Here is a 25,647-nt window from a genome sequence, read left to right as displayed (position 1 = left end):
TCAGGTCAATACTGAGCTGTATTGGCTGAGCTGTGTGGAGACACAGGCTTTAAATAGGATGGGACACTGCCGGTCAGCACTGAGATACACTAGCTTGGCTGTGCAGAGCAGAGTACACCACAGTTCAGGCTTATCTTTCCCTTTAATCACAAGCTCTGAAACAAACATCCACAATTTAAAACTCAACAGTCCCTCTGCAAGGAGAAGTGATTACACTTCAAAGCAGAATGCAACAATCTTGTTTATTTTGTATTGATTACAATTACAGCCATTGTAAAAGCCTGATGGAAGCTGTGAGTGAAGAGAGCTACTCATTATTACGTGGGGTCCCTTAAAGATTCATTAATCATTCAAGGCTGACTGCACAACTCACAGTCATTTGGAACACCCAGAGGGTCATGGGATAGCGCAAGAAAGCTCATTAAGGCCTAAAATTATTTAAAGGAGCCTCTTCTATTTTGAGCTCTGCCAGACAAGACAATGAAAGCCTGTTGCTTTAAGGAAAATAATTCAGCATCCCACCCTAGCCTAGTGACTGGTTTGTGATTGGCACTCGCTGGCCAGAGGTGCAGAAGGAGCCCTCTTCAGAGCAATGCAGGAGCAGAAGAGACATGGGAGAAAGGTGAGGGGTCACTCACATTCCAGGCCATGACTGAGGAGGGACACTGCACTGGCTTTCTAGAAAGATAGGTCAAGTAGTGCCCCAAGAGCTCTCTGCGTCTCCATCTCTCTGCAGCCTTCACTGCACAGCACATCCGCTCCCCATGCCCTGTTTCCCTCAGCTCCATTCCAATAGCTGGATGAAAGTCAGTAACAGAGTCTGCCCAGAGGTACCCCAGAGCCCAGCTGATTTATTTCCAGCCCACTTGGTCACTATTGCACAGTTCCCTTGCCTGGGCACAGGGAATCCCACCTGCCTGTTGCAGCAGAGATCTCAACTAACGGGGCATGGCTAATGTTCAGAACGCTGCACAGACATGAATCAATTCCTCCCCACAGCAGGCCATGAAAGGATCATTATCCCCCCATCGCAGATGGGGAGGCTGAAGCAGGAACCAATGATGGAGGTGGGTGTGAACGGTGGTGTCAGTTACAAGCTGGTGAGGTGGCGTAACGTGGACACAGAGGAGGCAGAAGAGCAGTGTGGCAGCATGAAGAACAGCCCCAGGACGGGGCAAGAAGGTGGAAGGCAAGGCAGCTCCTCTCACTCTATATTTCCCCCTGGTGGTCACTTTTCTGGTACAACTCTGCCCTTTTGCTCTCCAAGCACGTGCACATTGACCTCTGATGGAATGGATCCAAAGAGGTGAGGTGATTTGGCTGAGGTCACAAAGGGAGTCAGTGTCAGAGCCAGGATGAGAGCTCAAGAGTGCACAGCACCCAGGTCTCAGCTTCAGCCACTTGTTAGCGATAGTCCCCTGAACGGGATGGGGAAAGGGTTGGATGGCCCAGGGGGCTTGGTACCAGCATCCAGAGATTTTCGCCTCAAAGTCACTGCTTTGGAGCCAGCCCAGTTCAGTAGGGGACCAAAAGCAACTACCATCTCCCGGCTCTTTGGTGGCTCCTGCACAGAATGAGTGAGAGAGGCCTCAGCCCAGCTACCACCACAGTTGCCGGCTGGCTCAGCAGGGAAGCCACAGAGACAGTACCCCACTCCCTCCAGGGCAGCGACGAGGCACACTCCCCTGCAGCTGCCCATACAGTGCCCATCATGGTGGTACACACAGGACCCCTCTCCAGGGCACTAAATTCACTTGAAAAATTTCTTTCAAAAAACAGCCAAGTTGAGTGAGAGCAGTGGCCAGCAGGATCACTCTGCTGGCACCTCTGGATTTCAGGCCCCCTTCGTGTCCCTGAGGGTGTCGGAGTTAGAAAAGCCCTCCATGCCTTCTGCCTAGGACTAACCTGGCGTGGGAACCATGAGGAGCCCAAGACACCTCCTTTGCAGTGCCCTCCCTGACAAACAGCACTTGGAATGAGCTCCATTAAAGGGACGGAGTTCCTCAGACGTTCTTGTTAACTCCTGGAAATGTGCTGGAAATGGCCCACCTTGATTATCACTTCAAAAGGTTTTCTCTTCCCCCACCCCACTCTCCTGCTGGTAATAGCTCATCTTAAGTGATCACTCTCCTTACAATGTGTATTTTTTCATGGTCTGTGTGTATATAAAATCTCCTCACTGTACTTTCCACTTTATGCATCCGATGAAGTGAGCTGTAGCTCACGAAAGCTTATGCTCAAATAAATTGGTTAGTCTCTAAGGTGCCACAAGTACTCCTTTTCTTTCTACTAAAGAATCACACCTAAAGCCCTGCTGGGATGTAGAAACTAGCCAGGTCCTCTGTGCTGCATCCTTGCTAAAAGAACAATACAATGCTGCTTGGACTCGCTAATACCATTCACATGAACTCCCGCTTCTCCTCTTGACTGGCCTGTCTCTCTTGGATGCTTGCTCTTCACCGCTGGCTCATTCTACCAGCCTAAAGGGCGTGGCTAGTGGGCTTGGCTCGGGCCTGCTGCTTCCCCTTGCAGACAGCTCTGCACCTCTGCCAAGCCTTTCCCCTGCTAGTACACAGCCACATGACTAGCAGCCCTGTTGGATGTGTTGCCATGGCAACTGGTAGGGGGAGTGGAGTCTGGCTACAATCACGCTCCTAGGTGACTGTATTGAGAGAAGCATCTGAAAAATATGCCAGTGTCACCAGGAGAGCAGGGGCAGTAACTGATGGTTATCATGGGTGCTCAGCAATGCCCATGCTGCACCTGGGAGATCAGACATGGGCTGGCAAAGTCCCTGGCCTCCAATAACGGGGGAACGTGGCTAGGATTGCGGAAGGGGCAGGGGGTCCCTTTGGAGAGGCACTGAATTCCAGCTCAGGTGCTGGGGCAAGGCTCTCTGTGGACAAATACCACACTGCCTCTGCCCATCCATCCATCCGTCCCCGGTGCTCAGATATTATAGTGTGGGACATGGTGCCATATTAGAACCCACGCAGATCTCTAGGAAAACACCTATTAGACACCCACACTACATACACATGCTGACACCTGCCATCTGGGAGGACTGAACCAGGGGATCCTCCTTCACCCTGCCACTTGTGCGAAAGGAATAACTTGCTCAGCTTCGAGTAAGTAGCTGGCTCTTGTATGTACCCATCACCTGGGCCACATCAGCCAGCCATTTCTATTACCACAGTCACCTGTACCACCTCGCCACTGCCCTGCAAAGCAGTGCTGCTGCTTCTGTGGCTATGACTCCAACGCCAGAGGCCAGTGCTGCTCTGTCCCACCCCAATCCCTGGGAGCCAGCCCCTTGTGCATTCAGGATACCGAGGTCAGTCAGCGTCCATACCTCCATATTATAGAGGAGGAAACTGCGGCCCAGCGACAGCAAAGGGCTCACCCCTAGGTGCACAGGGAATCAGTGGCAGAACCAGGAATGGAAGTGAGGACCTGCAGTGCCCTGCTCTAGCCCATAGATCCCACTACCTTTCAGTCGTTTGCATCACCCAAGTGTGACCGGAGGAGCTGTGGGTTGCAGAGAGTGTGATTTAGGAAACACCCAGTTAAAATGGCTCACGACAGTGCTTAGGTCAATGACAAAACTCTCAGGGGGTCCCTTCTGCAAAGGGCTGGCTAGATGGTTCCTCTGCACCGTGGGTGGGATTCACTCGCCCAGCCCTCTCCTGCTGGAAGGAAGCTAGCAGTTCTCTGCCTGCCCCAACTCACCTCCAGGACCCTGCCACTGATGTACCGGTCACAGGTCTCACACTTAATGCCGAACTGGGCATGGTAGTCAGATTCGCAGTATGGAACACCGTCCCTTTGGAGGAGAGAGGGAGACAGGAAGTGAGAGGAGTGGGAGGGCACGCAGCAACTGAGAGACCCACCCCACACACACACAGATGATAAGTGGCTTTCACTGCATCAAATGGCTCAGCTGACACGTGGCCTGTATTAGAACGACCTCCCCAGAGGGGTGTTTGCTGGGAGGCTCTTCTGCTATCAAGGGAGCAAGCAAGTGACCATTGGAAGGTTGGTGGTGAAGCAAGAGGGCAGCTTCTTCAGTTGTCACCCCTCCCACCAGAGGCTCTCCTCACCTACCCCATCCCTGCCCATTCCCACCCTCTCCCCCCACCCCCAGGCTCTCCTCACCTATCCCATCCCCGCACCTCCCCACCCCGAGGTTCTCCTCACCTACCCCAGCCCCGCCCCTCCCCACTCTCTCCCACCACAGACTCTTCTCACCTACCCCTGCCCTGCCTGTACGCACCAGCTCTTCTCACCTTCCTGGCCCCTTCCTACCCTCTCCCGACCACAGGCTCTCCTCATCTACCCCAGCCCTGCCCCTCCCACCTCTCCCCTCATCTACCCCATCCCTGCCCCTCCCACCCTCTCCCCCCACAGACTCTCCTCATCCTTCCCTCCCCACCCACTCCCCTGCAGGCTGCCTTTCCTCTATCAGCTTGTTTCCCCTGCAGGCTCCAGCTCATTGCTCACTCCACACAGGGGCAGGGCGAGGATTTTATTACAGGCTTCACCTTCACGCTTCAGTGCTTTTCTCAGAGAGCAGCAGGAGAGCAGTTCCAAGTGCAAGGGGACATCTTCCTGCAGGCCAGGTGCCTGATCCCCCCACACCCAAGCCAGGCCAGGCTCATGCAGCCCCTCCGCCCCCAGAAGGGGATGCAGGGCTCCCGGGCTGCCTGTCAAGAGGGCCCCATGCTACCCTTGGTGTCTCAGACCCACCGCATCTGCACAGACCACAGCAATTGTATGTAAGAGAGCACTATGTCTCTCTTACAATTGCATTGTATGTAAGAGAGCAGTGTGACTGTTCAGAGCTCCGGTATGAAACTGCAGAAAAACCTGAGTGTCTCTGTATTAAGTTTAGAAGTGTGAGCAACAAGGGTGATGTTGTGGTGGGAGTCTGCTATAGACCACCGGACCAGAGGGATGAGGTGGACGAGGCTTTCTTCTGACAACTAATGGAAGTTACTAGATCGCAGGCCCTGGTTCTTATGGGAGACTTCAATCACCCTGATATCTGCTGGGAGAGCAATACAGCGGTGCACAGACAATCCAGGAAGTTTTTGGGAAGTGTAGGGGACAATTTCCTGGTGCAAGTGCTGGAAGAACCAACTAGGCGCAGAGCTCTTCTTGACCTTGCTCACAAACCGGGAAGAATTAGCAGGGGAAGCAAAAGTGGATGGGAATCTGGGAGGCAGTGACCATGAGATGGTCAAGTTCAGGATCATGACACAGGGAAGAAAGGAGAGCAGCAGAATACGGACCCTGGACTTCAGAAAAGCAGATTCTGACTCCCTCAGGGAACTGATGGGCAGGATCCCCTGGGAGAATAACATGAGGGGGAAAGAAAAGGAGTACTTGTGGCACCTTAGAGACTAACCAATTTATTTGAGCATGAGCTTTCGTGAGCTTGATTATCATGCACATTGTGTAGAGAGTTGTCACTTTGGATGGGCTATTACCAGCAGGAGAGTGAGTTTGTGTGGGGGGGGGTGGAGGGTGAGAAAACCTGGATTTGTGCTGGAAATGGCCCAACTTGATGATCACTTTAGATAAGCTATTACCAGCAGGACAGTGGGGTGGGAGGAGGTATTGTTTCATGATCTCTGTGTGTATATAAAGTCTGCTGCAGTTTCCACGGTATGCATCCGATGAAGTGAGCTGTAGCTCACGAAAGCTCATGCTCAAATAAATTGGTTAGTCTCTAAGGTGCCACAAATACTCCTTTTCTTTTTGCGAATACAGACTAACACGGCTCTTACTCTGAAACCTGTCATTATGAGGGGGAAAGGAGTCCAGGAGAGCTGGCTGTATTTTAAAGAATCCTTATTGAGGTTACAGGGACAAACCATCCCGATGTGTAGAAAGAACAGTAAATATGGCAGACGACCAGCTTGGCTTAACAGTGAAATCCTTGCTGATCTTAAACACAAAAAAGAAGCTTACAAGAAGTGGAAGATTGAACAAATGACCAGGGAAGAGAATAAAAATATTGCTCGGGCATGCAGGAGTGAAATCAGGAAGGCCAAATCACACCTGGAGTTGCAGCTAGCAAGAGATGTTAAGAGTAACAAGAAGGGTTTCTTCAGGTATGTTAGCAACAAGAAGAAAGTCAAGGAAAGTGTGGGTCCCTTACTGAATGAGGGAGGCAACCTAGTGACAGAGGATGTGGAAAAAGCTAATGTACTCAATGCTTTTTTTGCCTCTGTCTTCACGAACAAGGTCAGCTCCCAGACTGCTGCACTGGGCAGCACAGCATGGGGAGGAGGTGACCATCCCTCTGTGAAGAAAGTGGTTTGGGACTATTTAGAAAAGCTGGATGAGCACAAGTCCATGGGGCCGGATGTGCTGCATCCGAGAGTGCTAAAGGAGTTGGAGGATGTGATAGCAGAGCCATTGGCCATTATCTTTGAAAACTCATGGCGATCGGGGGAGGTCCCAGAAGACTGGAAAAAGGCTAATGTAGTGCCCATCTTTAAAAAAGGGAAGAAGGAGGATCCGGGGAACTACAGGCCAGTCAGCCTCACCTCAGTCCCTGGAAAAATCATGGAGCAGGTCCTCAATGAAGGACTTAGAGGAGAGGAAAGTGATCATGAACAGTCAGCATGGATTCACTAAGGGCAAGTCATGCCTGACTAATCTAATTGCTTTCTATGACAAGATAACTGGCTCTGTGGATGAGGGGAAAGCAGTGGACGTGTTGTTCCTTGACTTTAGCAAAACTTTTGACACGGTCTCCCACAGTATTCTTGCCAGTAAGTTAAAGAAGTATGGGCTGGATGAATAACTATAAGGTGGCTAGAAAGCTGGCTAGATTGTCGGGCTCAATGGGTAGCGATCAGTGGCTCCATGTCTAGTTGGCAGCAGGTATCAAGTGGAGTGCCCCAAGGGTCGGTCCTCGGGCCGGTTTTGTTCAATATCTTCATAAATGATCTGGAGGATGGTGTGGATTGCACCCTCAGCAAGTTTGCAGATGACACTGTACTGGGAGGAGAGGTAGATACGCTGGAGGGTAGGAATAAGATACAGAGGGACCAAGACAAATTAGAGGATTGGGCCAAAAGAAATCTGATGAGGTTCAACAAGGACAAGTGCAGTGTCCTGCATTTAGGATGGAAGAATCCCATGCACCGCTACAGACTAGGGACCGAAAGGCTAGGCAGCAGTTCTGCAGAAAAGGACCTAGGGGTTACAGTGGACGAGAAGCTGGATATAATTCAACAGTGTGCCCTTGTTGCCAAGAAGGCCAATGGCATTTTGGGATGTATAAGTAGGGGCATTGCCAGCAGATCGAGGGACATGATCGTTCCCCTCTATTCGACATTGGTGAGGCCTCATCTGGAGTACTGTGTCCAGTTTTGGGCCCCACGCTACAAGAAGGATGTGGAAAAACTGAAAAGAGTCCAGCGGAGGGCAACAAAAATTATTAGGGGACTGGAACACATGACTTATGAGGAGAGGCTGAGGGAACTGAGATTGTTTAGTCTGCGGAAGAGAAGAATGAGGGGGGATTTGATAGTTGCTTTCAACTACCTGAAAGGGGGTTCCAAAGAGGATGGAGCTCGGCTGTTCTCAGTGGTAGCAGATGACAGAACGAGGAGTAATGGTCTCAAGTTGCAGTGGGGGAGGTTTAGGTTGGATATTAGGAAAAACTTTTTCACTAGGAGGGTGGTGAAACACTGCAATGCGTTACCACGGGAGGTGGTGGAATCTCCTTCCTTAGAAGTTTTTAAGGTCAGGCTTGACAAAGCCCTGGCTGGGATGATTTAGTTGAGGATTGGTCCTGCTCTGAGCAGGGGGTTGGACTAGATGACCTCCTGAGGTCCCTTCCAACCCTGATATTCTATGATTCTATGATAATTGTTTGGAACTGCTGGCCCTTGACCAGCTTCTGAGGAGGGGATGGAGTGGGACTCCTGGGGCAGCTAAGCTGTGCTCTGGAGTCTGAGGAGGAGGAGAGGAGTGGTACGAGGGTACAATAGAGTTGCTCTTGCCTGCTAATGTTACTGAATTTGCCTGAAGCCTCCTAGGGGCCATCTAGCCTGGACTGTAAAAGCCTGACAGTGGGCATGCTTCATGAGCCAAGGCTGTGCCAGAAACCCTGCAGCTGGCCAGCATGCAGAGCAAGAAACCCTTTCCCTGCTGCCTGCTCTCAGCCTCAGACAGTCACAAATACACACGGAGACCCATAGCCCTCGATGCCGCTGCTGTGCCCAACACCACAGCCACCAAGGGGTGAGGAAGAGTGACAGCCTGCCTGGGCCAAAAGCACAGGCCACTCGAGCTAATGGAGACTCTGCCCCGGGGGACCAGCACTACGGCCTCTGACAGGTACTTGAGCAGATGCGCTGTTCCATTCGGAAGAGGGCATGCGTGCCACATACTCACCAGCCGGCCCTTTCCCTGTGCAGTAGCATGTCTTGGAGGGATTCCAATGATCCCCCTCCCCATCATGGTGAGCCCCTTCCCCAAGTTTCCTCAGAGACGTGTCTAGCACTTCCAGGATGCATCCTTCCCACCCAGCTGTGGGGGTGTGTGTGGAGACAGGTGATCAGCTGGCTCCCCACCCAAAATCCATTTTTGTGATATGATCTTCTGAAGCCCCTGCAGCCTGAAGGACGAGGGAAGTCGTGAGCCTGCAGCAATCCCAGGGGCGTACACTAGCCCTCGGCCTCCTTGCTCCCTCCCCAGTGAGTGGCCATGGTGCAGTGAAGGATGCCGGGAAGGGATGAGGAGACACTCACTTGCTGATGTACTCGCCGGTCAGGATGATCCCGCAGGTTTGGCATTTGAAGCAGCTGACATGCCACTGCTTCTCCAGGGCCAGGAGCGACTGGCCGTGCTTGATCTCCTCCTTGCAGCCCGCACAGTCTGGGGAGACAAGGGATGGGGCAGAGCATGAAACCACCACAGCTTCCTGCCCCAGGGGGCTCTGCAGCCTGGCGAAGGCGCAGCTGGCAAACCCTCTGGGAAATCGCAAGAGTTGGCAACACTGAAGCCCTGCTCTCATCTTGCTGTCACCTAGAGCAAGGCACTGTGACTCGCATATTTCAAACTCTGCCCAAGCTAGAGGGGACATATTGAGACACTTTGTTGACTTGTGCCGTCATTCCCTAAAGTCTTGGGAGCCGGGACAGGATCCTGTGCACACCGAGAGAATCAAACGCACAGCCCCACACTTACAGCAATGCACACAGATACACACACAGACTCACACTGAGGGTAGGTCTGCACGGCATTCGGCAGTGTGATTGCAGCTCAGATGGGCATACTTGCACTGGCTTTATTCTAGCTAGCGCAGCTGAAAATAGCAGTGAAGACCCAGCAGCATGGACCCTGGCACTGGATTGTACAAGCTTGCCCAGAATCCGGAGTACATACTTGCATTGATAGTCCACACTGCGGTCCATGCCACTTTATCTTCACTGCTATTTTTAGCCAGGCTTGCTAGAGTCAAGCTTGCAGTGTGAACATACCCACAGGTACACACAAATTTCCATGCACAGAATCAGAGAGAAGTGCGTGCACACACACACACATGTAGAATCAAACCACTCTCTCCCTGAATCAGACACCTTTTCATCCTCCGATATGGGTGCTGGGAGAGAGGCCTCCGATGAGAGCTATCCCAACACACATTGCATTTTTCTTCTAATGGGAATATGCATCTTCAGTACGTTCCCTAATGAGTTCCAGCACTTTGCGTATTGCGTAGCAAGCTTCCACAGTTGGTGCTAAGAAAGAGCTGGGCTCCTCAGAGGAAAACTGGGTGGGATGGCCAGGACCACAGACAGCACATGGGCAAAATGCACCGGGAACATGCCATGATCCTACTGAGCAACTGGCACCCCCATCCTTGCCCAAAGCAGATGGCCTCACTTGGTGGGCATCGGGGCGCAGCCAACCTGCTTGGTTTGTCCTGGTTTTCGATCTGCTTTTCTGAGATTCTTAGAGCGAAAGTTGGCAGGAAGTCATGTTTGGAAGGGGAATAAATACCAGTGACAGCCACTTCCCAGCTTGGGTGGATGGGGATGCAGCAGTCTGGTGTAGCCAGGGACTCTTTGCCAAAAATTTCCCAATGTTGCTAGCAGCAGTTCAGCTCCACCAGTGGGAGCCCTGGTGCTGAGCAAGATTTACCCATTCGGTCATGAGCTAGGTGACCCTGGGGTTAAAATACTGGCAGGCCTTGAATCCTATCTGTATTACTGCTCCTAGCATAGCTCCCCCCTCGGGTAGCAATGGTGGGAAGTGTCTGGCAGCAAGCCGAGCATAGGAAGGGCTGTTCTCTAAGCTGTGTCTACATCAGTCCACTGCAGTATTTACCAGCCTTCCTTCCTTTCCCATTTCCCTGGGCTCCCATCAAGGCTGGAAGCAGGAAGCATATGGGCCTTAGAGCCCCGGCTTTGACTCTTCTCTGCCCTTCTCTCTCTCTCTCTCTCTCTCTCTCACACATCAGGGACTCTCTAGGATTTCAGGAGTCTGTGTGATACATGGACAAGGTGTTCCTTTTTAACCTCTTTGCTGCTGGTCTCCAGGGAGATTTCAGTCCCCTGTGCTACACGAATGCAACAAATAAGGTGCATTGCAAGCCAACTGAGTGGTAATCTTGACAGCACCAAAGGTGTGTTTTACCCAGCACACTTCAGGGCAGCCTTGCAGCTGCATTTTACCCCCATGCATCTGCCTCATTGGCCAGCACTGGAGGGACATTTTGACCCTATATACCTGGCACAAAGAGCAGCAGCTCAATTAACCTCTTCTCAACGTTAGTCATTCTCTGCTGTGCTCTGGCACGTGCCCCTACATGGCACAACTCCCCCGGGTTTGCTGCTCACGCGCCTTTCAGATTTGCTCCTGTTATGTTGGCAGTCAGGAGGCTTTGGAGGAGACTTGCAGAAGCAGCCTGCAACCTTCTTTGGGGATGTCCTCATCTGAGAACTTACTCTTGCTTTTGCTACTAGACCACAGTGGCACTTCCCTCACCTCCCCTAGGGGTCCGAAGCTCTGCAGTCCCCAGCTGGCTGCAGTGCCATGGAGGTGTTAAGGGTGCAGGCCAGGAGCAGTGAGAGAAACTGTCTTGGCTCATGCACATCCTGGATGCCGCCTGCAGCTAGTTATGAATAATCCATGCTGCCCTCGGGTAACCTCAGCTCTGCAGCCTAGCCGAGGAGCGTCTGAGAGCGGATTTCAGAAGCTGTGGTCTCCAGGGCACCTGACCGGGAAAGGAGATGGAAGTAGTTGGGAGGAAACAGATGACACACGTGGCTCCTCTTCCCTTCCTCTCTGCCAAGAGCCTCCTAATGGACACGGGGCGGGGGGTAGTGGTGGGGGAAAAAAAAAAAAGCAACCTTGTGCTGACTCAGCGCTAGTCTGCTCTAGCTCGGATAAAACGGGCCTTGCTGCTTTCATCACCACCATCTGGGGTCTGTCATGTCCAGCTCTGCCAGGAGTGTCCCCACTGGGGCAATGGGTTCACTGGCCTCTCATGCCTGGGGCCGACAAGAGCACACTGTAACACGATGCCAAGGCCAGACCCCTGAGCTAGGTTCACACCAGGTCAAACAAGTGGCCTCTCCAGTCCGGTTCCCCATGTCTGCCAGTGGTCAGTACCAAATGCCTCAGAGGAAGCACTGTAACAGACAGTGATGGGATAACCTGCCTGGAGGGGATGTTTCTTCTTGACCCCATCAGTTAGTGGCTGGCTCATGCCTTGAAGCAAGAAGGGTTATAGCCTAGATACATTTTAAAATTCTGTCCAGCGTAACTGTAGCCTCAGCTCAGGGGGGGGTCATGGGATGGAGTGGACACACGAGAGAGAAGTGGGGGACTTACTGTTTATGGGTTCCCAAGTTCGGAGCAAACCAGACCCCCTTAAATCAAATTGAAATTAAAATGAACTAGATTTAAATAATAAATTGGGATTTCCCCCCTCTGCTTTCCCCCACACCTCCAATGCAAGAGCTCCCTGAATCCGAGAGCTATGGCGGGAACGCGAATCAAGCCCACGATGGGAAACTCCACAGTTCAGGGGCCCACACCTTGGCCTTAGGCCTCGAGTGGGAAAGCAAAAAGTCACCACTTCCCCTGCCCAGTGGCGTGAGGGCAGATCAGCCAGCGCCGTGGGGTCTGTCTGGGTTCACTGGGTCAGTGCTGTGACTTTCACATTCTGATCCACAGACTTCTTTGCATTAAAATCCCATTGAAAACAAAGAGAAACAGAAGGAAGAAGTCTTCCATGGCAGTTTCTAAAAATGGACATTGTTCTTCTGAGAGGCTGAATCTCCCTCCATTTGAGCTGTCACCTGCTACCCTCTATGGCAAACACATATGAAAACTTCTCCACAAATGTAGGGCTGGCTGCCCAACACACCCTGTCTCCCACCCACCAGCTGACACTGGTGTGCTCTCTTGGGCACCTGCTGAACAGTGCAACATTTGCAGGACTCCTGCCAGACTGGCCTGGCAGAGCAGTGAGTGACTCCTGCTGGTCTCAGGGGTGTCCCTTACTGGTGCTGCAGTGAGGGCTTGTGCTCCTGCCACTCAGCAGTGTGGTACAGCTGATATGACAGAGTTTGGTCACCAGGGGATGGCATGGCTCCCATTTATCTCAGTCTTCTGCCATCTGCGCAAGAATTATGCTGATGCAGTACTCCCATGACTTCTCCCATACACTGTATATGTGGGTACCAGCAAAGGATAGACCAGTTATTAACTCATTGCAACCCCCTTCCTTGGACAAGGGCCTCAGCCTGCTCCCTCTGTGAATGGCTCATCAGTGGCATAAAGTCCCATACCCCCTAGCCATATATTGGGCATTCAGCCACCTTTGGTTGAGGGCAAAGCCAGATGCCCCCTAGCCAGCCCACAGAGCAGCAAGGAAAGTCTTTGCAGTCACACAGGCTGCTAAGCTGAGTAGACAGAGACACAAAGGGAGGGAGGAGGTAAGAGGTGAGAGCTCTAAAAGCCAAAGTGCAATGTAACTGGGGAGAACCAAGACAGAAAGAAAGAACGAGAAAGAGAGAGAGAGGAAAAAAAGAAAGATACTGTAAATATAAAAGAAACAACAAGACAATCCTAGGCCTAATCCAAAGTCCATCAAAGCCAATGGAGGCTTTCCACTGCCCCCAATGGGCTTTGGATCAGGCCCTGTGTGTGAGGGTTTGGGAGGTGGCTGTTCAAACCCAGCTACCATAGCAGGGTGAAGTGAGTAAATAAAACCCTAGCTAAAACCAGTGCCTGTTTCCCCTGGGTGGTGCTGCTCATGTACAGAGAGAGAACCCCTGGAGCTCAGTACATTTCTGAGGAAGAACACAAGTGAGCAAGCAAGACCCTGCTTTTCCAGAGCAGCTGCTGGCAGCCCCAGCTTCTACATTGCTCAGTTACCTGTGATCGTAACAAGTGCGCTGAATCTTGCTCTCAGGTGTCACAGAGTGCCTGGCTTGTACCTCCTGGGAGCAAGGGCAGGAGGAATGACTTGTCCTCCTACTCCTTGCCTTCCCTTAACAGGGCAATCCCACCTCAGACTTACACAGGCGAGGTGAAACACAGCATCCGCATGAGGATCACAGCACCTTGTCCTTCCTCCCCTCCCTGCAGATTTTGGGTTTGGGTATTGTCCCAACAATCTAGTGCTGTCTTCAGAAACGCCGCTTCAGACTGCCTCAGGCTGCAAAGGGCTCGCTAGCAAAGCCCTGCCAGGTCATGAATACAAAATGGGATTTCCAGACACCAGTGGGCCATAAGGAAAGCCCAGGTGGAACTGGGAGATGCCCTGTCTGAGATGCCTCCCCCATCAGCTCTACAAATGAACCCTAACCACACCCGCTTCACCAGTGCTCCACTACACTGCAATACTGGGGCCCTTCCCGTTATTTCCAGCACCGGGGAGAAATCCAGCATTGGGCATGTGCACCACAAGAGAAGTCCTCTGCCCTGGCTGAGTGTCTGTGTTCTAATAGCATCTCTGATTGCTTGTGGGGATGGGAAAGCGTGGGTCTGTAACTGTGGTAGGAAACATTGTACAACTCTTCTCATAGCCTCTGAGTACATTTAAGGAAACACCAGGGAGCAAACAGATCACATTGCCGGCCCCGCATATGGATCCAGCTGCTTCTCTTCCTGGTACCTGCTATTGCTGGGTCTCTTAAAGACACAGGCTACCGCAGCCATAATGACCTAGCATGGAGCAATTGCTCCAAGATGGGCTTTCTCTGCCAGGTCACATGATAGCACCAGGGATCAGAACCTGCAGGATCACCTGTAATTAACCCTTTACAGACAGCACACATGAGAGAGCAAGATCAAATCTATCCAACTTACGGCTCGGCCCGTGAATCTTGATAGGCTTGGTGCTGATCAGCGAATGGGAACAGGCTTGGCAGACGCAGTCTTTCCCACTGAATGTCACTTTGTCTCCAATGGGGAACGGCTTCCTGCAGCCACAGAGAAGGCAGGAAAGCATAAGAAACACACCTCCCCTGCTTAGAGCTCCAGCTAGGCTTCATGGCTGCTCCCTGGCTTAGTCTGTCCTTCTAATCCCATCCATGGGCCTCCGCTTATTCCCTCATGGGGCAGTCATTCAGGGCAGGGGCACCAGCTGCAGCAGTCTTGGTCCCACTCAGGAGTGGTTGCAAAGAGCTGAGCTGCACCTGTCTCTTTCCTAGTTTCTCCCCTGGTGAGATCAGGCTGTCCAAGGGAAGGATGAAGCAGGTGTGGGGAAGATCTTGGGAGAAGAAGAAAGGGTCTAAGGGGCAGAGCAAGCAGGGTGTCAGCTTGTCAGGGGGAGGATTGAGGCAAGACAAAGGATTGCTTTCTTCCCCTGATGAAAAATGGTGATATAGGAAATGTACACATGCACCTAGATGAATGCACACACCTACAATCAACCACACAGTGAGACATACACCAGCAGAAGTGTACACCCCTACATCCAACCACAGCTACACACATAGAGATACCTCTCCCTGGAGAACGCACACAACCACACACAGAGGCATGCACCCACCCCCAGAGATATGGGTGCAAAACATGGAGAGAGACATGCACAAACATTAATGGATTCCAAAGGCACAAGGGACCACAATGATTATCTAGTTTGACCTCATATAGAACACAGGCCAGAGAACTCCCAAAAGTAATTCCTAGAGCAGATCTTTTAGAAAAACATCCAATCTCCATTTAAAAATGGTCAGTCATGGAGACTCCACCACAATGCTTGGTAAGTTGTTCCAGTAACTAATTACGCTCACTATTAAAAATGTGTGCCTTATTTCCAGTCTGAATTTGTCTGGACTGTGTTATACCTTTCTCTGTTAGATTGAAGAGCCCACTATCAAATATTTGTTCCCCATGTAGGTACATATAGACTGTAATCAAGAAACTCCTTAACCGTCTCTTTGGTAAACTCAATAGATTGAGCTCCTTGAGTCTATCACTATCAGGCATGGTTTTTAATCCTTTAATCATTTTTGTGGCTCCTCCCTGGATCCTCTCCAATTTATCAACATCCTTCTTCAATGGTGGACACCAGAACTGGACGCAGCATTGCAGCAGCGGTCGCAGCAGTGCCAAGTATAGAGGAATGCATCAAAAACATTCAGGAATACAGCCACACAAAGGCGCAGACGTCCACAGGGACAACACCCGCACAGAGACACGGACACGCACACAGTCACACAGGCAAAACACAAATGGTTATCTCTGCACTGCTGCTCTGCTCAGGTGGCAGGGCACACAGAGTAAGGCGCTGTTGGTGGGGAGGGTGAGTTTCAGTACCTGGGTGTCAGAGTACAGAGCCAGATAGGAATAGCATAGTGGGCTACGGATTAGCATTGAGAGGCTGCACCTGAGCTGGGTTGGGGGTCCTAGGACTGGAGTAGCAGGGGTGATGTGAGTCAGGAATGAGGTGCCCTGAAAGGGCAGTTTGAGGGGAGCCTGTCCAGTGCCTGGTTCCAACCCGCTTCCTTTAATGGTCCCTTGATTCACTCACAGTGTTAAAGTAATAGAATCATAGAATCATAGAATATCAGGGTTGGAAGGGACCCCAGAAGGTCATCTAGTCCAACCCCCTGCTCAAAGCAGGACCAATTCCCAGTTAAATCATCCCAGCCAGGGCTTTGTCAAGCCTGACCTTAAAAACCTCTAAGGAAGGAGATTCTACCACCTCCCTAGGTAACGCATTCCAGTGTTTCACCACCCTCTTAGTGAAAAAGTTTTTCCTAATATCCAATCTAAACCTCCCCCACTGCAACTTGAGACCATTACTCCTCGTTCTGTCATCTGCTACCATTGAGAACAGTCTAGAGCCATCCTCTTTGGAACCCCCTTTCAGGTAGTTGAAAGCAGCTATCAAATCCCCCCTCATTCTTCTCTTCTGCAGGCTAAACAATCCCAGCTCCCTCAGCCTCTCCTCATAACTCATGTGTTCCAGTCCCCTAATCATTTTTGTTGCCCTTCGCTGGACTCTCTCCAATTTATCCACATCCTTCTTGAAGTGTGGGGCCCAAAACTGGACACAGTACTCCAGATGAGGCCTCACCAATGTCGAATAGAGGGGAACGATCACGTCCCTCGATCTGCTCGCTATGCCCCTACTTATACATCCCAAAATGCCATTGGCCTTCTTGGCAACAAGGGCACACTGCTGACTCATATCCAGCTTCTCGTCCACTGTCACCCCTAGGTCCTTTTCCGCAGAACTGCTGCCTAGCCATTCGGTCCCTAGTCTGTAGCTGTGCATTGGGTTCTTCCGTCCTAAGTGCAGGACCCTGCACTTATCCTTATTGAACCTCATCAGATTCCTTTTGGCCCAATCTTCCAATTGGTCTAGGTCCTTCTGTATCCTATCCCTCCCCTCCAGCGTATCTACCACTCCTCCCAGTTTAGTATCATCCGCAATAGACCCAACCCTCTCCAGCACTGCTCAGAGCTGCCCTAGAGGAACAGTGTCTAGCCCTCTCCAGACAGATTTACAGTTCCCCGTGGACATTAATAGCTCCCTGTGACACACAGCTGGTGGTTCACTGCTCCGTGTCAGCAACTCTTCTCAGGACTGACAGACTCACTACACCCAACACACTGTTGTCATGAGATATACCCAAAACGTGGCATGCAATATATCACTGGAAAACTAATAACTCACTGATAATTAATATTCCTGCCTGATCTGTATACAGTAAACCCACAAATAGATAGATGCTGGAAATATGTGACTGAAATGTGTTTAAACCAGGCATGTCAGGGGGAGCTTAAAAATTGGTTTTCTCCAGACAAAGAAAAGAGGCCAACACCTCATAACAGGTGTAGCCAAATTCAATGGGCTATTCATTGGTATGAGCGGTTGCAGGAAGAGATAATTTGCATTGTGAAAATCACCAGCAGGAGAGAAGACAGCCTGGTGTCTACACCAGAAAGCCTGGCGTCTACACCAGAAAGCCTGGCATTCACACCCAGCAGGGAAAGGAACTTTATCTGGGGATACATTTCCGAAGAACACATTTCAAAGGTTCATTGGACTATAAAGACAGGGGGAGCGAACCCCTAAGTTATCCTTCACCTGAGAAGACAAGGAAAATCAGTGCCTGGGAGTCTGTGGGGAGCCTGATTAAGAGCTACCCAGCCATTGCTGGAGGAGGAAGATTGCTGAGGAAACTACCTTGAACAAAGACTGTAGCTTGTTAAGTTAGGCCTTAGCCATTAGAAGGGATATTTTTACTTTGGGGAGGGTTGTTTGTAACTCTTTCTACCTTTATCCCTTAGATCTGAGCTTGCTTAAAATCTCTCTCTTTTTGATTAAATAAACTTGTTTCACTTCTGCCTAAAACAACCCAGTGCTTTAATTGAACTGAAGTGATTATTAGCTCCAGTCCAGATAATACACTGCTGTTTCTCTTCTGTGAGCGTTTCAGCAGAGGACTGGGCACGGCAGGGAGACAGGTTTGGAGATATTTGGGACAGAGTGTTGATGTCACCCTGCAGCAAACAGTAACTGGAAGGGAGATGTAACCTGCATGTGTGTATGCTGGCTATTGGTCTCCGGGCTGAGAGCAACAGCAACATAGCATGCATTTAAGACACCCAGAGCTGCAAGGGAGGTGGTGACACAACCCCTTACAGATCTGGGTTGAACCCCAAAATGTCAGACCCCTTCAGTGTCTGCAGTAACGTTTATTCACCTTGTACTAACATTTAACATGTCAGATCCTGACATGCTCTCAGTCCAGCTCATGCACCTTGGCAGTAATTACCAGCAGTGTGAAAAGGAAAAGCCACAGCAAGTCAGCTCATTCCTTTGCACACGCTGGCTCAGGGAGACATATGGCCATGAAGACCTTAGCAACACCTCTGCTGAGGAACAAGCTCTCCTGCTAGTTAGTTAGTTGGTTTAGTTCATTCTTTCAAAAACACAGTTCTGTGCAGTGTCTCTGAACGGCAAGGCCATTGTAAGCTTCTCCCACATGATGCTGCTACCACACCTCACCCCTGCCCTTAGCACCTGCTATTCTAGTCCTGCACCCCCACAGCTCCCTCAATGCACCTCAGCCCTGCCCGTAGCACCCTGCTATTCCAGTCCTGCACCCCTGCAGCTCCATCAATGCATCTCAGCCATGCCCTTAGCACCCTGCTATTCCAGTCCTGCACCCCCACAGCTCCATCAATGTACCTCAGCCCTGCCCGTAGCACCCTGCTATTCCAGTCCTGCACCCCCGCAGCTCCGTCAATGCACCTCAGCCCTGCCCTTAGCACCCTGCCATTCCAGTCCTGCACCCCCGCAGCTCCGTCAATGCACCTCAGCCCTGCCCTTAGCACCCTGCCATTCCAGTCCTGCACCCCCGCAGCTCCGTCAATGCACCTCAGCCCTGCCCTTAGCACCCTGCCATTCCAGTCCTGCACCCCCGCAGCTCCGTCAATGCACCTCAGCCCTGCCCTTAGCACCAGGCTATTTCAGTCCTGTGTGATGAACAGATTATCTCCATTCAGCCAAGGTGGGGATTGTGCAAAGCCAGAGGGTCTGGTTAGGAATTCACCAAAGCTACTTTCAGTAGTAAACTCATCCAGGATTGGAACTCAGTTCCCCAGGGGTGAAAGGTGAGGGTTCTGACTTGCTTTGCTGCTTCCCTGTGGCTTTCACTGAGGCAGGAAATGGAAGACTTGCTTATTGGGATGCCAGACTTTGGGCAAAGTGGAGTAAGGAGAGAAAATCCAAAGAATTGATGTATGTCGTTGTCGTCGTCGCCGCCCCCGCCCCCCGGCACCACCCACTGCAATGTCCCTGGTGGGAATAGCATGTTTGCTATGTCTTAGGGCACCCATTACACCAAGCTACAAAATACATTCAGGGCATTGCTGAGACGGGTCCTTTGCCCCAGCACTGGCCTGAAAACCAGCAGTGCCTTCCGAGCTTCAGGCATTGGCCTGCCCCTGGGGAGGGGGTGTGGTACCCTGCAGCTGCATGTCCAACTCACCTGCACATGCTGCAGACAAAGCACTTGGGGTGGTATGTCCTGCCCAGGGCAGAGATGACCTCTCCAGTGATGAAGTCGCGGCAGCTGTCGCAGCGGGTCCCATAGAGCTGCTGGTAGTCATGGGTGCAGATGTATTCTCCATTCTTAAAGAAGAAGCCTGACTGGGCCAGGTCACAGCCGCACACTAGAGAGGGAGAAAACAACCCCAAGGGGAGAACAGTCAGCTCAGCAGCGAGCACCTTCACAAGCTGGGCATGTTTCCTCCAAGGGCTTCCGAGAGGTGCCACGCGGTGGGACTTTCCTGAGTCAAAGTGAAGTCACAGGGGGGGTCGGCCTGGGCTGGCATGGTCACAGCATCTCAGCAAAGCACTTGGAATGCTCCAGGGCATGCTGCACCCAATCCCATAGGAACAGCAGCTGAGGGCACGCAGGGAGTGAGGCCATGTGCTCCCCCAGTCATCTTTACAGAGGTCCCCTCGGGGCCCCTGTATCTTCACTCCTGGTTTTCACATTCCTCCCTTTCCTACAGCCCCACCTTTTTTTTTTTTAAATGGTTGCAACGTGGCCTACGCACATGGGAGCTTTGAATTAAGCCTCAGAGAATAAGCATTAAGGTGAAGCACTAACTCCGTTGACCAACATAGCCCACTGGGCTGGACTTCTCTATAGAAGTCACTAGCCACATCCCAGTGCACACCGAGAGGGTCTCCGGGAAAACCTAGCATGAATTCTTCAGCCGTAGTCTCCCAAATGTGATTGTTCCAAAAACTTGATCAGGAGCCTTGGGGGCGGGGATCTGGCCTGGGAACTGCAGACATCTCAGTAGGTTCCTCCCTTTCCACAGTTGGCCAGCTCTGAAATGCTGAGGGGCCGGTGGGCACCTCCTTCAGCCCCACAAGATGTCACTGTTGGGCTGCGGGCCCAGTCCAGGATGAAGCCTCCTGGTTTTGGAAAGGGATGGGCCCTGCTGAGAGGAAACTGTAGGCCGCACGCAATGGTCAAAGGAACTCGCCAGCAAGATGATTCCAGTGCAGAGCAGCCTGGCACGACCGGACATGGATTAGGCTAATCCAAGAGCTGCATTATTCCCTCGCCCTGCCCACCACACCTGATGGCACCTACACAGGGTCAGGCACATCCCTCTTCCCTCTACATTGTGCCTTTACAAATGTAAAAGGTTTTTTAAATGTTAATTGCTTTAGTGCTCATGAAAGTGATCTCCGGGTAGTATTAGCTAGCGCCAGGCATGCTGGGGACAGGAGCCATGCAAACTTCCTCCACCCAGCCCCAGCCCTAGGGCTTACGCACTGGCAAGCTCTTCCTGCAGGCTTGGCTAGGAAAGAGGCCACGTAGCTGCAGTAGCTGTCCAGTGGCTCTAATGGATAAGCCTGGCCCCAAGGCTGCTGTGCCAGGTTTGGAAAGGCAGCCACCACCCCCTCCTTCACCTGCTGTGGCATCAGATTACAGTGGCACCAGCATGAGGTGAGTGTCATGATTACGAGTCTGACTTTTACCTTGACTCTCTTTCAATACCAATAAAGCACCACACGCTCCAGGGATTGTCCTTTGAGCAGGGGTACAGAACTGAGGGTTTTCCAGTGAAATCCCCCCTTCAGCCTGGGAGATCTGCTGCAAGGAGGTGCAACTGCAGAGAGTAGCAGAGCAGGCAACCGAGCATTCAGTGGCACAATCCATCCGGCCTGGATGGTGCATCTTCTGCTCCCTTAGTTTTGCCCATGACTTGGGACTGTTACCAGGAGCTTTTAAACCACCCCAGGAAGCTCCCATGGGTGACAGGTGCCTCTTCAGTTTGTTTCTTTTAAAAGAAATCAAGAATCAGCAGGATTCAGCTGCTGCTCCTGCTGCTTTGTCATGGCAAAGGCATTCACAGCCCTGGAAAATAGCAATGGGAGTAGGAGCACAGAGCTGCTGATGCTGGAGACAGGAACAGGACTAATCTCAGCCCATTAACTTCTCCAGGAGAAAGAGGCTGCCGTTAGAACTGCCATGCAGGTGGCATGGCTGAATGATGCATGAAAATGCCTGTCGGGGGCTGAGTGGCCAAGGGGTGCTGCTTGCTTGATGGGGCAGACAAAGAGCTAATTCTGGTCTGCGAATGGATGGGGCCCAAAGCCCTGGCAGGGTGTGTGTGTGATTTAACATCACTGCATCAACTCAGGAGTGCAAACTCATGCTTCAGGCTCTCTTATATGCCCTCTCATTCCACAAGCTCAGCAGAGAGATCCGGGCACCCAGGAATGAGGCAGGGGAAAGTGCCAAGATTATCTCAAAGCACTTTATTGACATTAATGCCCCACAGTCCCTCTGTGCCATTGGGCAGTATCACCATCCCTATTTTACAAGTGGGGAAACTGAGTCAGGGGAAGGGTAGTGACTTGGTGCTCCAAGGTCACACAGGAAGTCTGTGGCACCTGCCACAACACGGATTAATCTGGTTCCATGCTCTAATACCCCAGGCTCCCTCCCCTAGCACCAAGTTGTAGAACAGAACAGCTAAGCTGTGTGGGGAGTCCAGCTTACAGTCAGGGGGGCTGGGTCTGCACTTGGAGGGGCGGACCGGACTTGCATGGTGCTTGGAGAGACTTGAACACTCAACGGAAGTCCAGCAACCCCTTGGGGTATTTAATGCTAAGCTGCCAGCCATGCTCTGTGCAGCTCTCCTGTGTGCTTGTCCAAGGCATTGCAGGCCTGGGAGCAGATATCTGTCCAGCCCTCTGAGCCTTATGCCCTGCCAGGGACACTTATCTGCAAGAGGAGCTTCTCAGAACAACCCTTCTTCTCACTGCCTCCACTGATACCTCCAGCTTCCCCTCTCCTGCTCAACCATCAGTGCCTGCCCCCACCTCCATTCAGAAAGCAGCTGGAATGCCCAGACCTGCAGAAGCAGCACGCAGCCCCCCAAAGTCTGCAACAGCTCTGTGTAGTGCTGTGTTTCTCCCACCTTTGCACAGATGTGCATCCACTCCCCACCTCCCCGCTGGGGACAGTGCCACCTGTGGGGTAACGCTCAGCTCCCCGGGCCTCTCGGAGCAGACAGTGCTGTTGCTTCACTCGGCAAGCAGCCCTGGGGCAGAACAATAGCAGGTGCCTCCTCATTCCTCCTTCTGCATCCTCCAGGTGCCGCAGGGATGACGATGGACAGAAGGACGGACCAGCTCTGTCAGACTCAGCGCAGGCCCAGACACAGAGGCAAGAGCTGCAGAGGCAGATTTTGGCCCCATCTGCCCCAGGGCCAGAAGCACGTTGGCGCTAACCGTTGGGCAATCGCTATCGAGCGCTCTGGGCTGAGGGCAGGCAGGGGAGATATGGGAAGCCTGGCGGGGGAGCAGGGCTGCAAGCAAGGAGGCCAGCACAGGGGTTGGGGAAAGGTGAGGCTGGGTGGGGAAGAAGCTGGGAGGGGCAGGTGTGGGAGAAGGGTTTCCTCTCATAATTTATTCCCTTTCACTTTGAAATCAGATGGCAGCCGCTGCCAAGCTCTCCCCGGTGGCTCCTCGTCCCCTTTGAAGCTGGAGCCAGTCTGAGCTCTTTGTCTGGTGGAAGACTTTGCTGTTTCGCACAGATAACGCAGTGGGGGAGGGGTTTCTGCAGCAGAGCGCCATGCACCTGCAGGCCAGCCCCGAGAGCGGCCTGGGCCCGGCGGTGGGGGTGTCTGGGAATCTGGGAATCTAAGGCTGGCTGTAACCTGGGGGGGGGCGGGTCCCTGTGTACACACAGGGCGGTGTGTGCATGCAAAGGAGATGTACGTATATATATATCTACAGAGAGAGAGATAGTGTGTACGTGGGGTGGGCTCTGACTGTGCGAGAGACCAAAACTACCCTGGAAAGAGACACCCTCCTCCCTTCCTGTGCATGAAGGAGTCACTAAGTGCAGGTGATTTGTGCCCAGGTTAGCGTGAGGGAACTAGGAGGGGTAGAGGTTTGTAAGAAAGAAACCCTAGTAATTCTGTACTTTACAATTTATAGATCCCGTTATTGGCCTCATAAGAGCGGCTCTTTTAATAAACGGACTAAGGAGCCCGTTAGCATCTGTTCAGGGCCATTGGCTTTAACGGCCTCTCAGCTCTGCTCCCCTTAAAGCCATCCTCAGGACCGGGGAAGGAGCCCAACTGGCCCACGTTGCTCTCAGCAGTCACGGCAAATGGCCCAGAAAGAGCACAGGGAACTGGTGTGTTTGGGCAATGCACAACGGTGGGCAGGGGGAGCTTTACGGCTCCAGGAGGCAGACTGCAATGCTGCTCAGGGCACTTTGCCAGGAAGGCCTTGCCAGCTGTTGGGAATGTGATGGCCCCTGCGTGAAGTGAGTTGGTGGCTCTCTGTGAAGTTCCTAGTGGCCAGGTGTCCACAACACACAAACCATCGTCACAACCCTACGCCCCATCCTCCACCCCCCGTTGGCTCATTCCCAGAGTGAGGCAAGTCCCAGGATCCGGCTGAAATTAGAAAGTAAGAAGCCCACACTTCTCCTACACAGGTTGGTGGGCCTTGTCAAATGAATTAACTGCTATTAACCTTTCATTTATCCGGTGCAGCAAACGTATGTGGGGCTTTGCGGATACAGATGGGGTCAGGTGTATTTCCCATCCCAGCTGCTGCAGGAGATGCACTGGGGCCAGGCTTAACATCTCTACTTGGCATCTTCACTGATCTGCCTTATTAAGCGTGAGAGTGTCTTTGAAGCCTTGCAGCAGCACATGGCCAATGGGGAAGTTGGGGGTGTGCAGGGCGTTTCTCCTTTGATCAGCCTGTGTGAAAGCACCTCTGGAGCAAATGCGCTGTCCCCCAGGAGTCCCCTGAGGGAGTTTAGCCCTAGCTGCAGTACATGGCGTCCTGGAGCACATTGATTTCATCTTCATTTCATATCAGTCGACTTCATTATTGTGGATTAGTCAGTTACCAGTTGAGGACCCTGCCAGGAGCAGCTCTTGGTTTCTGCCCCCTTTCCTCCAGGTTTTATCTCAGCTGGGGCCAGCTCGCTGTCAAGGAAGCCTGGGGGCAGCAGCAAGGCTCAGAACAGCTACTCTCTTCTCCCCTCTCCCTGGGGCAGGAGGACTACTAGGATACTGGCTGAGGCAGACAGCAAGGCCATGCATGCAGATCAGGATCATGGTACATGAGCTGAGCTGTGCAAAGGTCCAAGACTAGAAAAGGAAAGGGGGGCTGTAGGGCAGGATTACGGTGCCCTGGAAGACCCATGTGGGATGCCAGGACTAGACTAGCAGAGAGGTTTGCAAATGTGGAATTGAGGTGCATACACAGAGCTATTGGGGTAGGAGAGAAGGGGGCGGAGTTTGCGCAGCACTCCCCCAAGCCTGGCTCTAGCCAGCTCTCTGTCTCTCCTGTGCACAAGCACTAAATCCCCACCCAGGGAATCAGAACTCCTTGTGAGAACCACGTAGGTTTCACCACGACTCAGTGGGGCTGGATTAGTCAGACAGAGGCCTTTCAGCTTCCAGCACAGATACCAGGTAGGTGGGGCAGCACGACCAGAAATCCTTAAAGCTGTAGCCTCCTACCTTGGCAGGTGAAGCACCTGATGTGGAAGTGATTGCTCTGGACGCGCACCACCTCTCCCTTACATGTGTCTCCGCAGCGGTAGCACTGGATGACGGTGGAGCTGCCCCGGGAGCTATACGGGTTTTGTTGATAGGGAACTGCTGGTGAAAAGGAGAGAGTGACAAAGACAGCGTGTGTTATCACGAGGGAAGCAGTGTGTCCCAACGGGGCACTGCCCAGCTGGCTGCAAGTCATCAGTCCAACACAACTTAAACTGTGAACTTAAACCATCTTTTTGTTGAGTGTTTGTAAAGCACCTAGCACAATGGGGCCCAGATCCATGACTGGGGCTCCTAGGTGCGACTGCAATACGAATAATAAACACTAGTCATAATAGTGATGGAGAAGAGCTACGTAGTGAAAACTGTCAGCAATTCGTCACCTCTGTGAAAACCGTACATGCCCCAGATGGGCTGTCAGTGAGAGGTAGCTCTACTGAGCAGAGTAAGGGACTGGGAGTCAAGAAACCTGGTGTTCTGCTCCTTGCTCTGCCCCAGATTCACGGCAGGCCACGGCCCCATCTGTGTTTCCCCATCTGCACACTGAGGATAATGAGACTGACCCAGCTTTATAAGCTCTGC

The 25,647-nt window shown here is 52.1% G+C and overlaps 1 protein-coding gene across 11 annotated transcripts in view; it reads right to left on the bottom strand.

Annotated features, from left to right (window-relative positions):
* Nucleotides 1–25,647, bottom strand: part of ABLIM3 (actin binding LIM protein family member 3) — a 110,166-nt gene that overhangs the window by 29,125 nt on the left and 55,394 nt on the right. For 9 of the 11 annotated variants that reach the window (XR_012160250.1, XR_012160253.1, XR_012160256.1 and 6 more), the window contains 5 exons: nucleotides 25,027–25,167; nucleotides 19,491–19,674; nucleotides 14,347–14,459; nucleotides 8,772–8,898; nucleotides 3,730–3,823 (listed from right to left, as the gene is read on the bottom strand). Coding sequence is in view for 3 of the 11 variants with exons in the window: in XM_073355824.1 (XP_073211925.1) it covers nucleotides 3,730–3,823; nucleotides 8,772–8,898; nucleotides 14,347–14,459; nucleotides 19,491–19,674; nucleotides 25,027–25,167 (659 nt within the window). In the remaining 8 variants the exon portion in view is untranslated. Of the gene's footprint in view, nucleotides 1–3,729; nucleotides 3,824–8,771; nucleotides 8,899–14,346; nucleotides 14,460–19,490; nucleotides 19,675–25,026; nucleotides 25,168–25,647 lie in introns of those variants that run through there. The other 2 variants (XR_012160251.1, XR_012160257.1) reach the window with 2 other exon arrangements.

Source organism: Lepidochelys kempii, chromosome 8 (genome assembly GCF_965140265.1).
Source record: "Lepidochelys kempii isolate rLepKem1 chromosome 8, rLepKem1.hap2, whole genome shotgun sequence".
NCBI classification, from domain to species: Eukaryota; Metazoa; Chordata; order Testudines; family Cheloniidae; genus Lepidochelys; species Lepidochelys kempii.
Note: the sequence above shows the minus strand (reverse complement) of the source record. Positions and strands in the feature narration are given on the sequence as shown.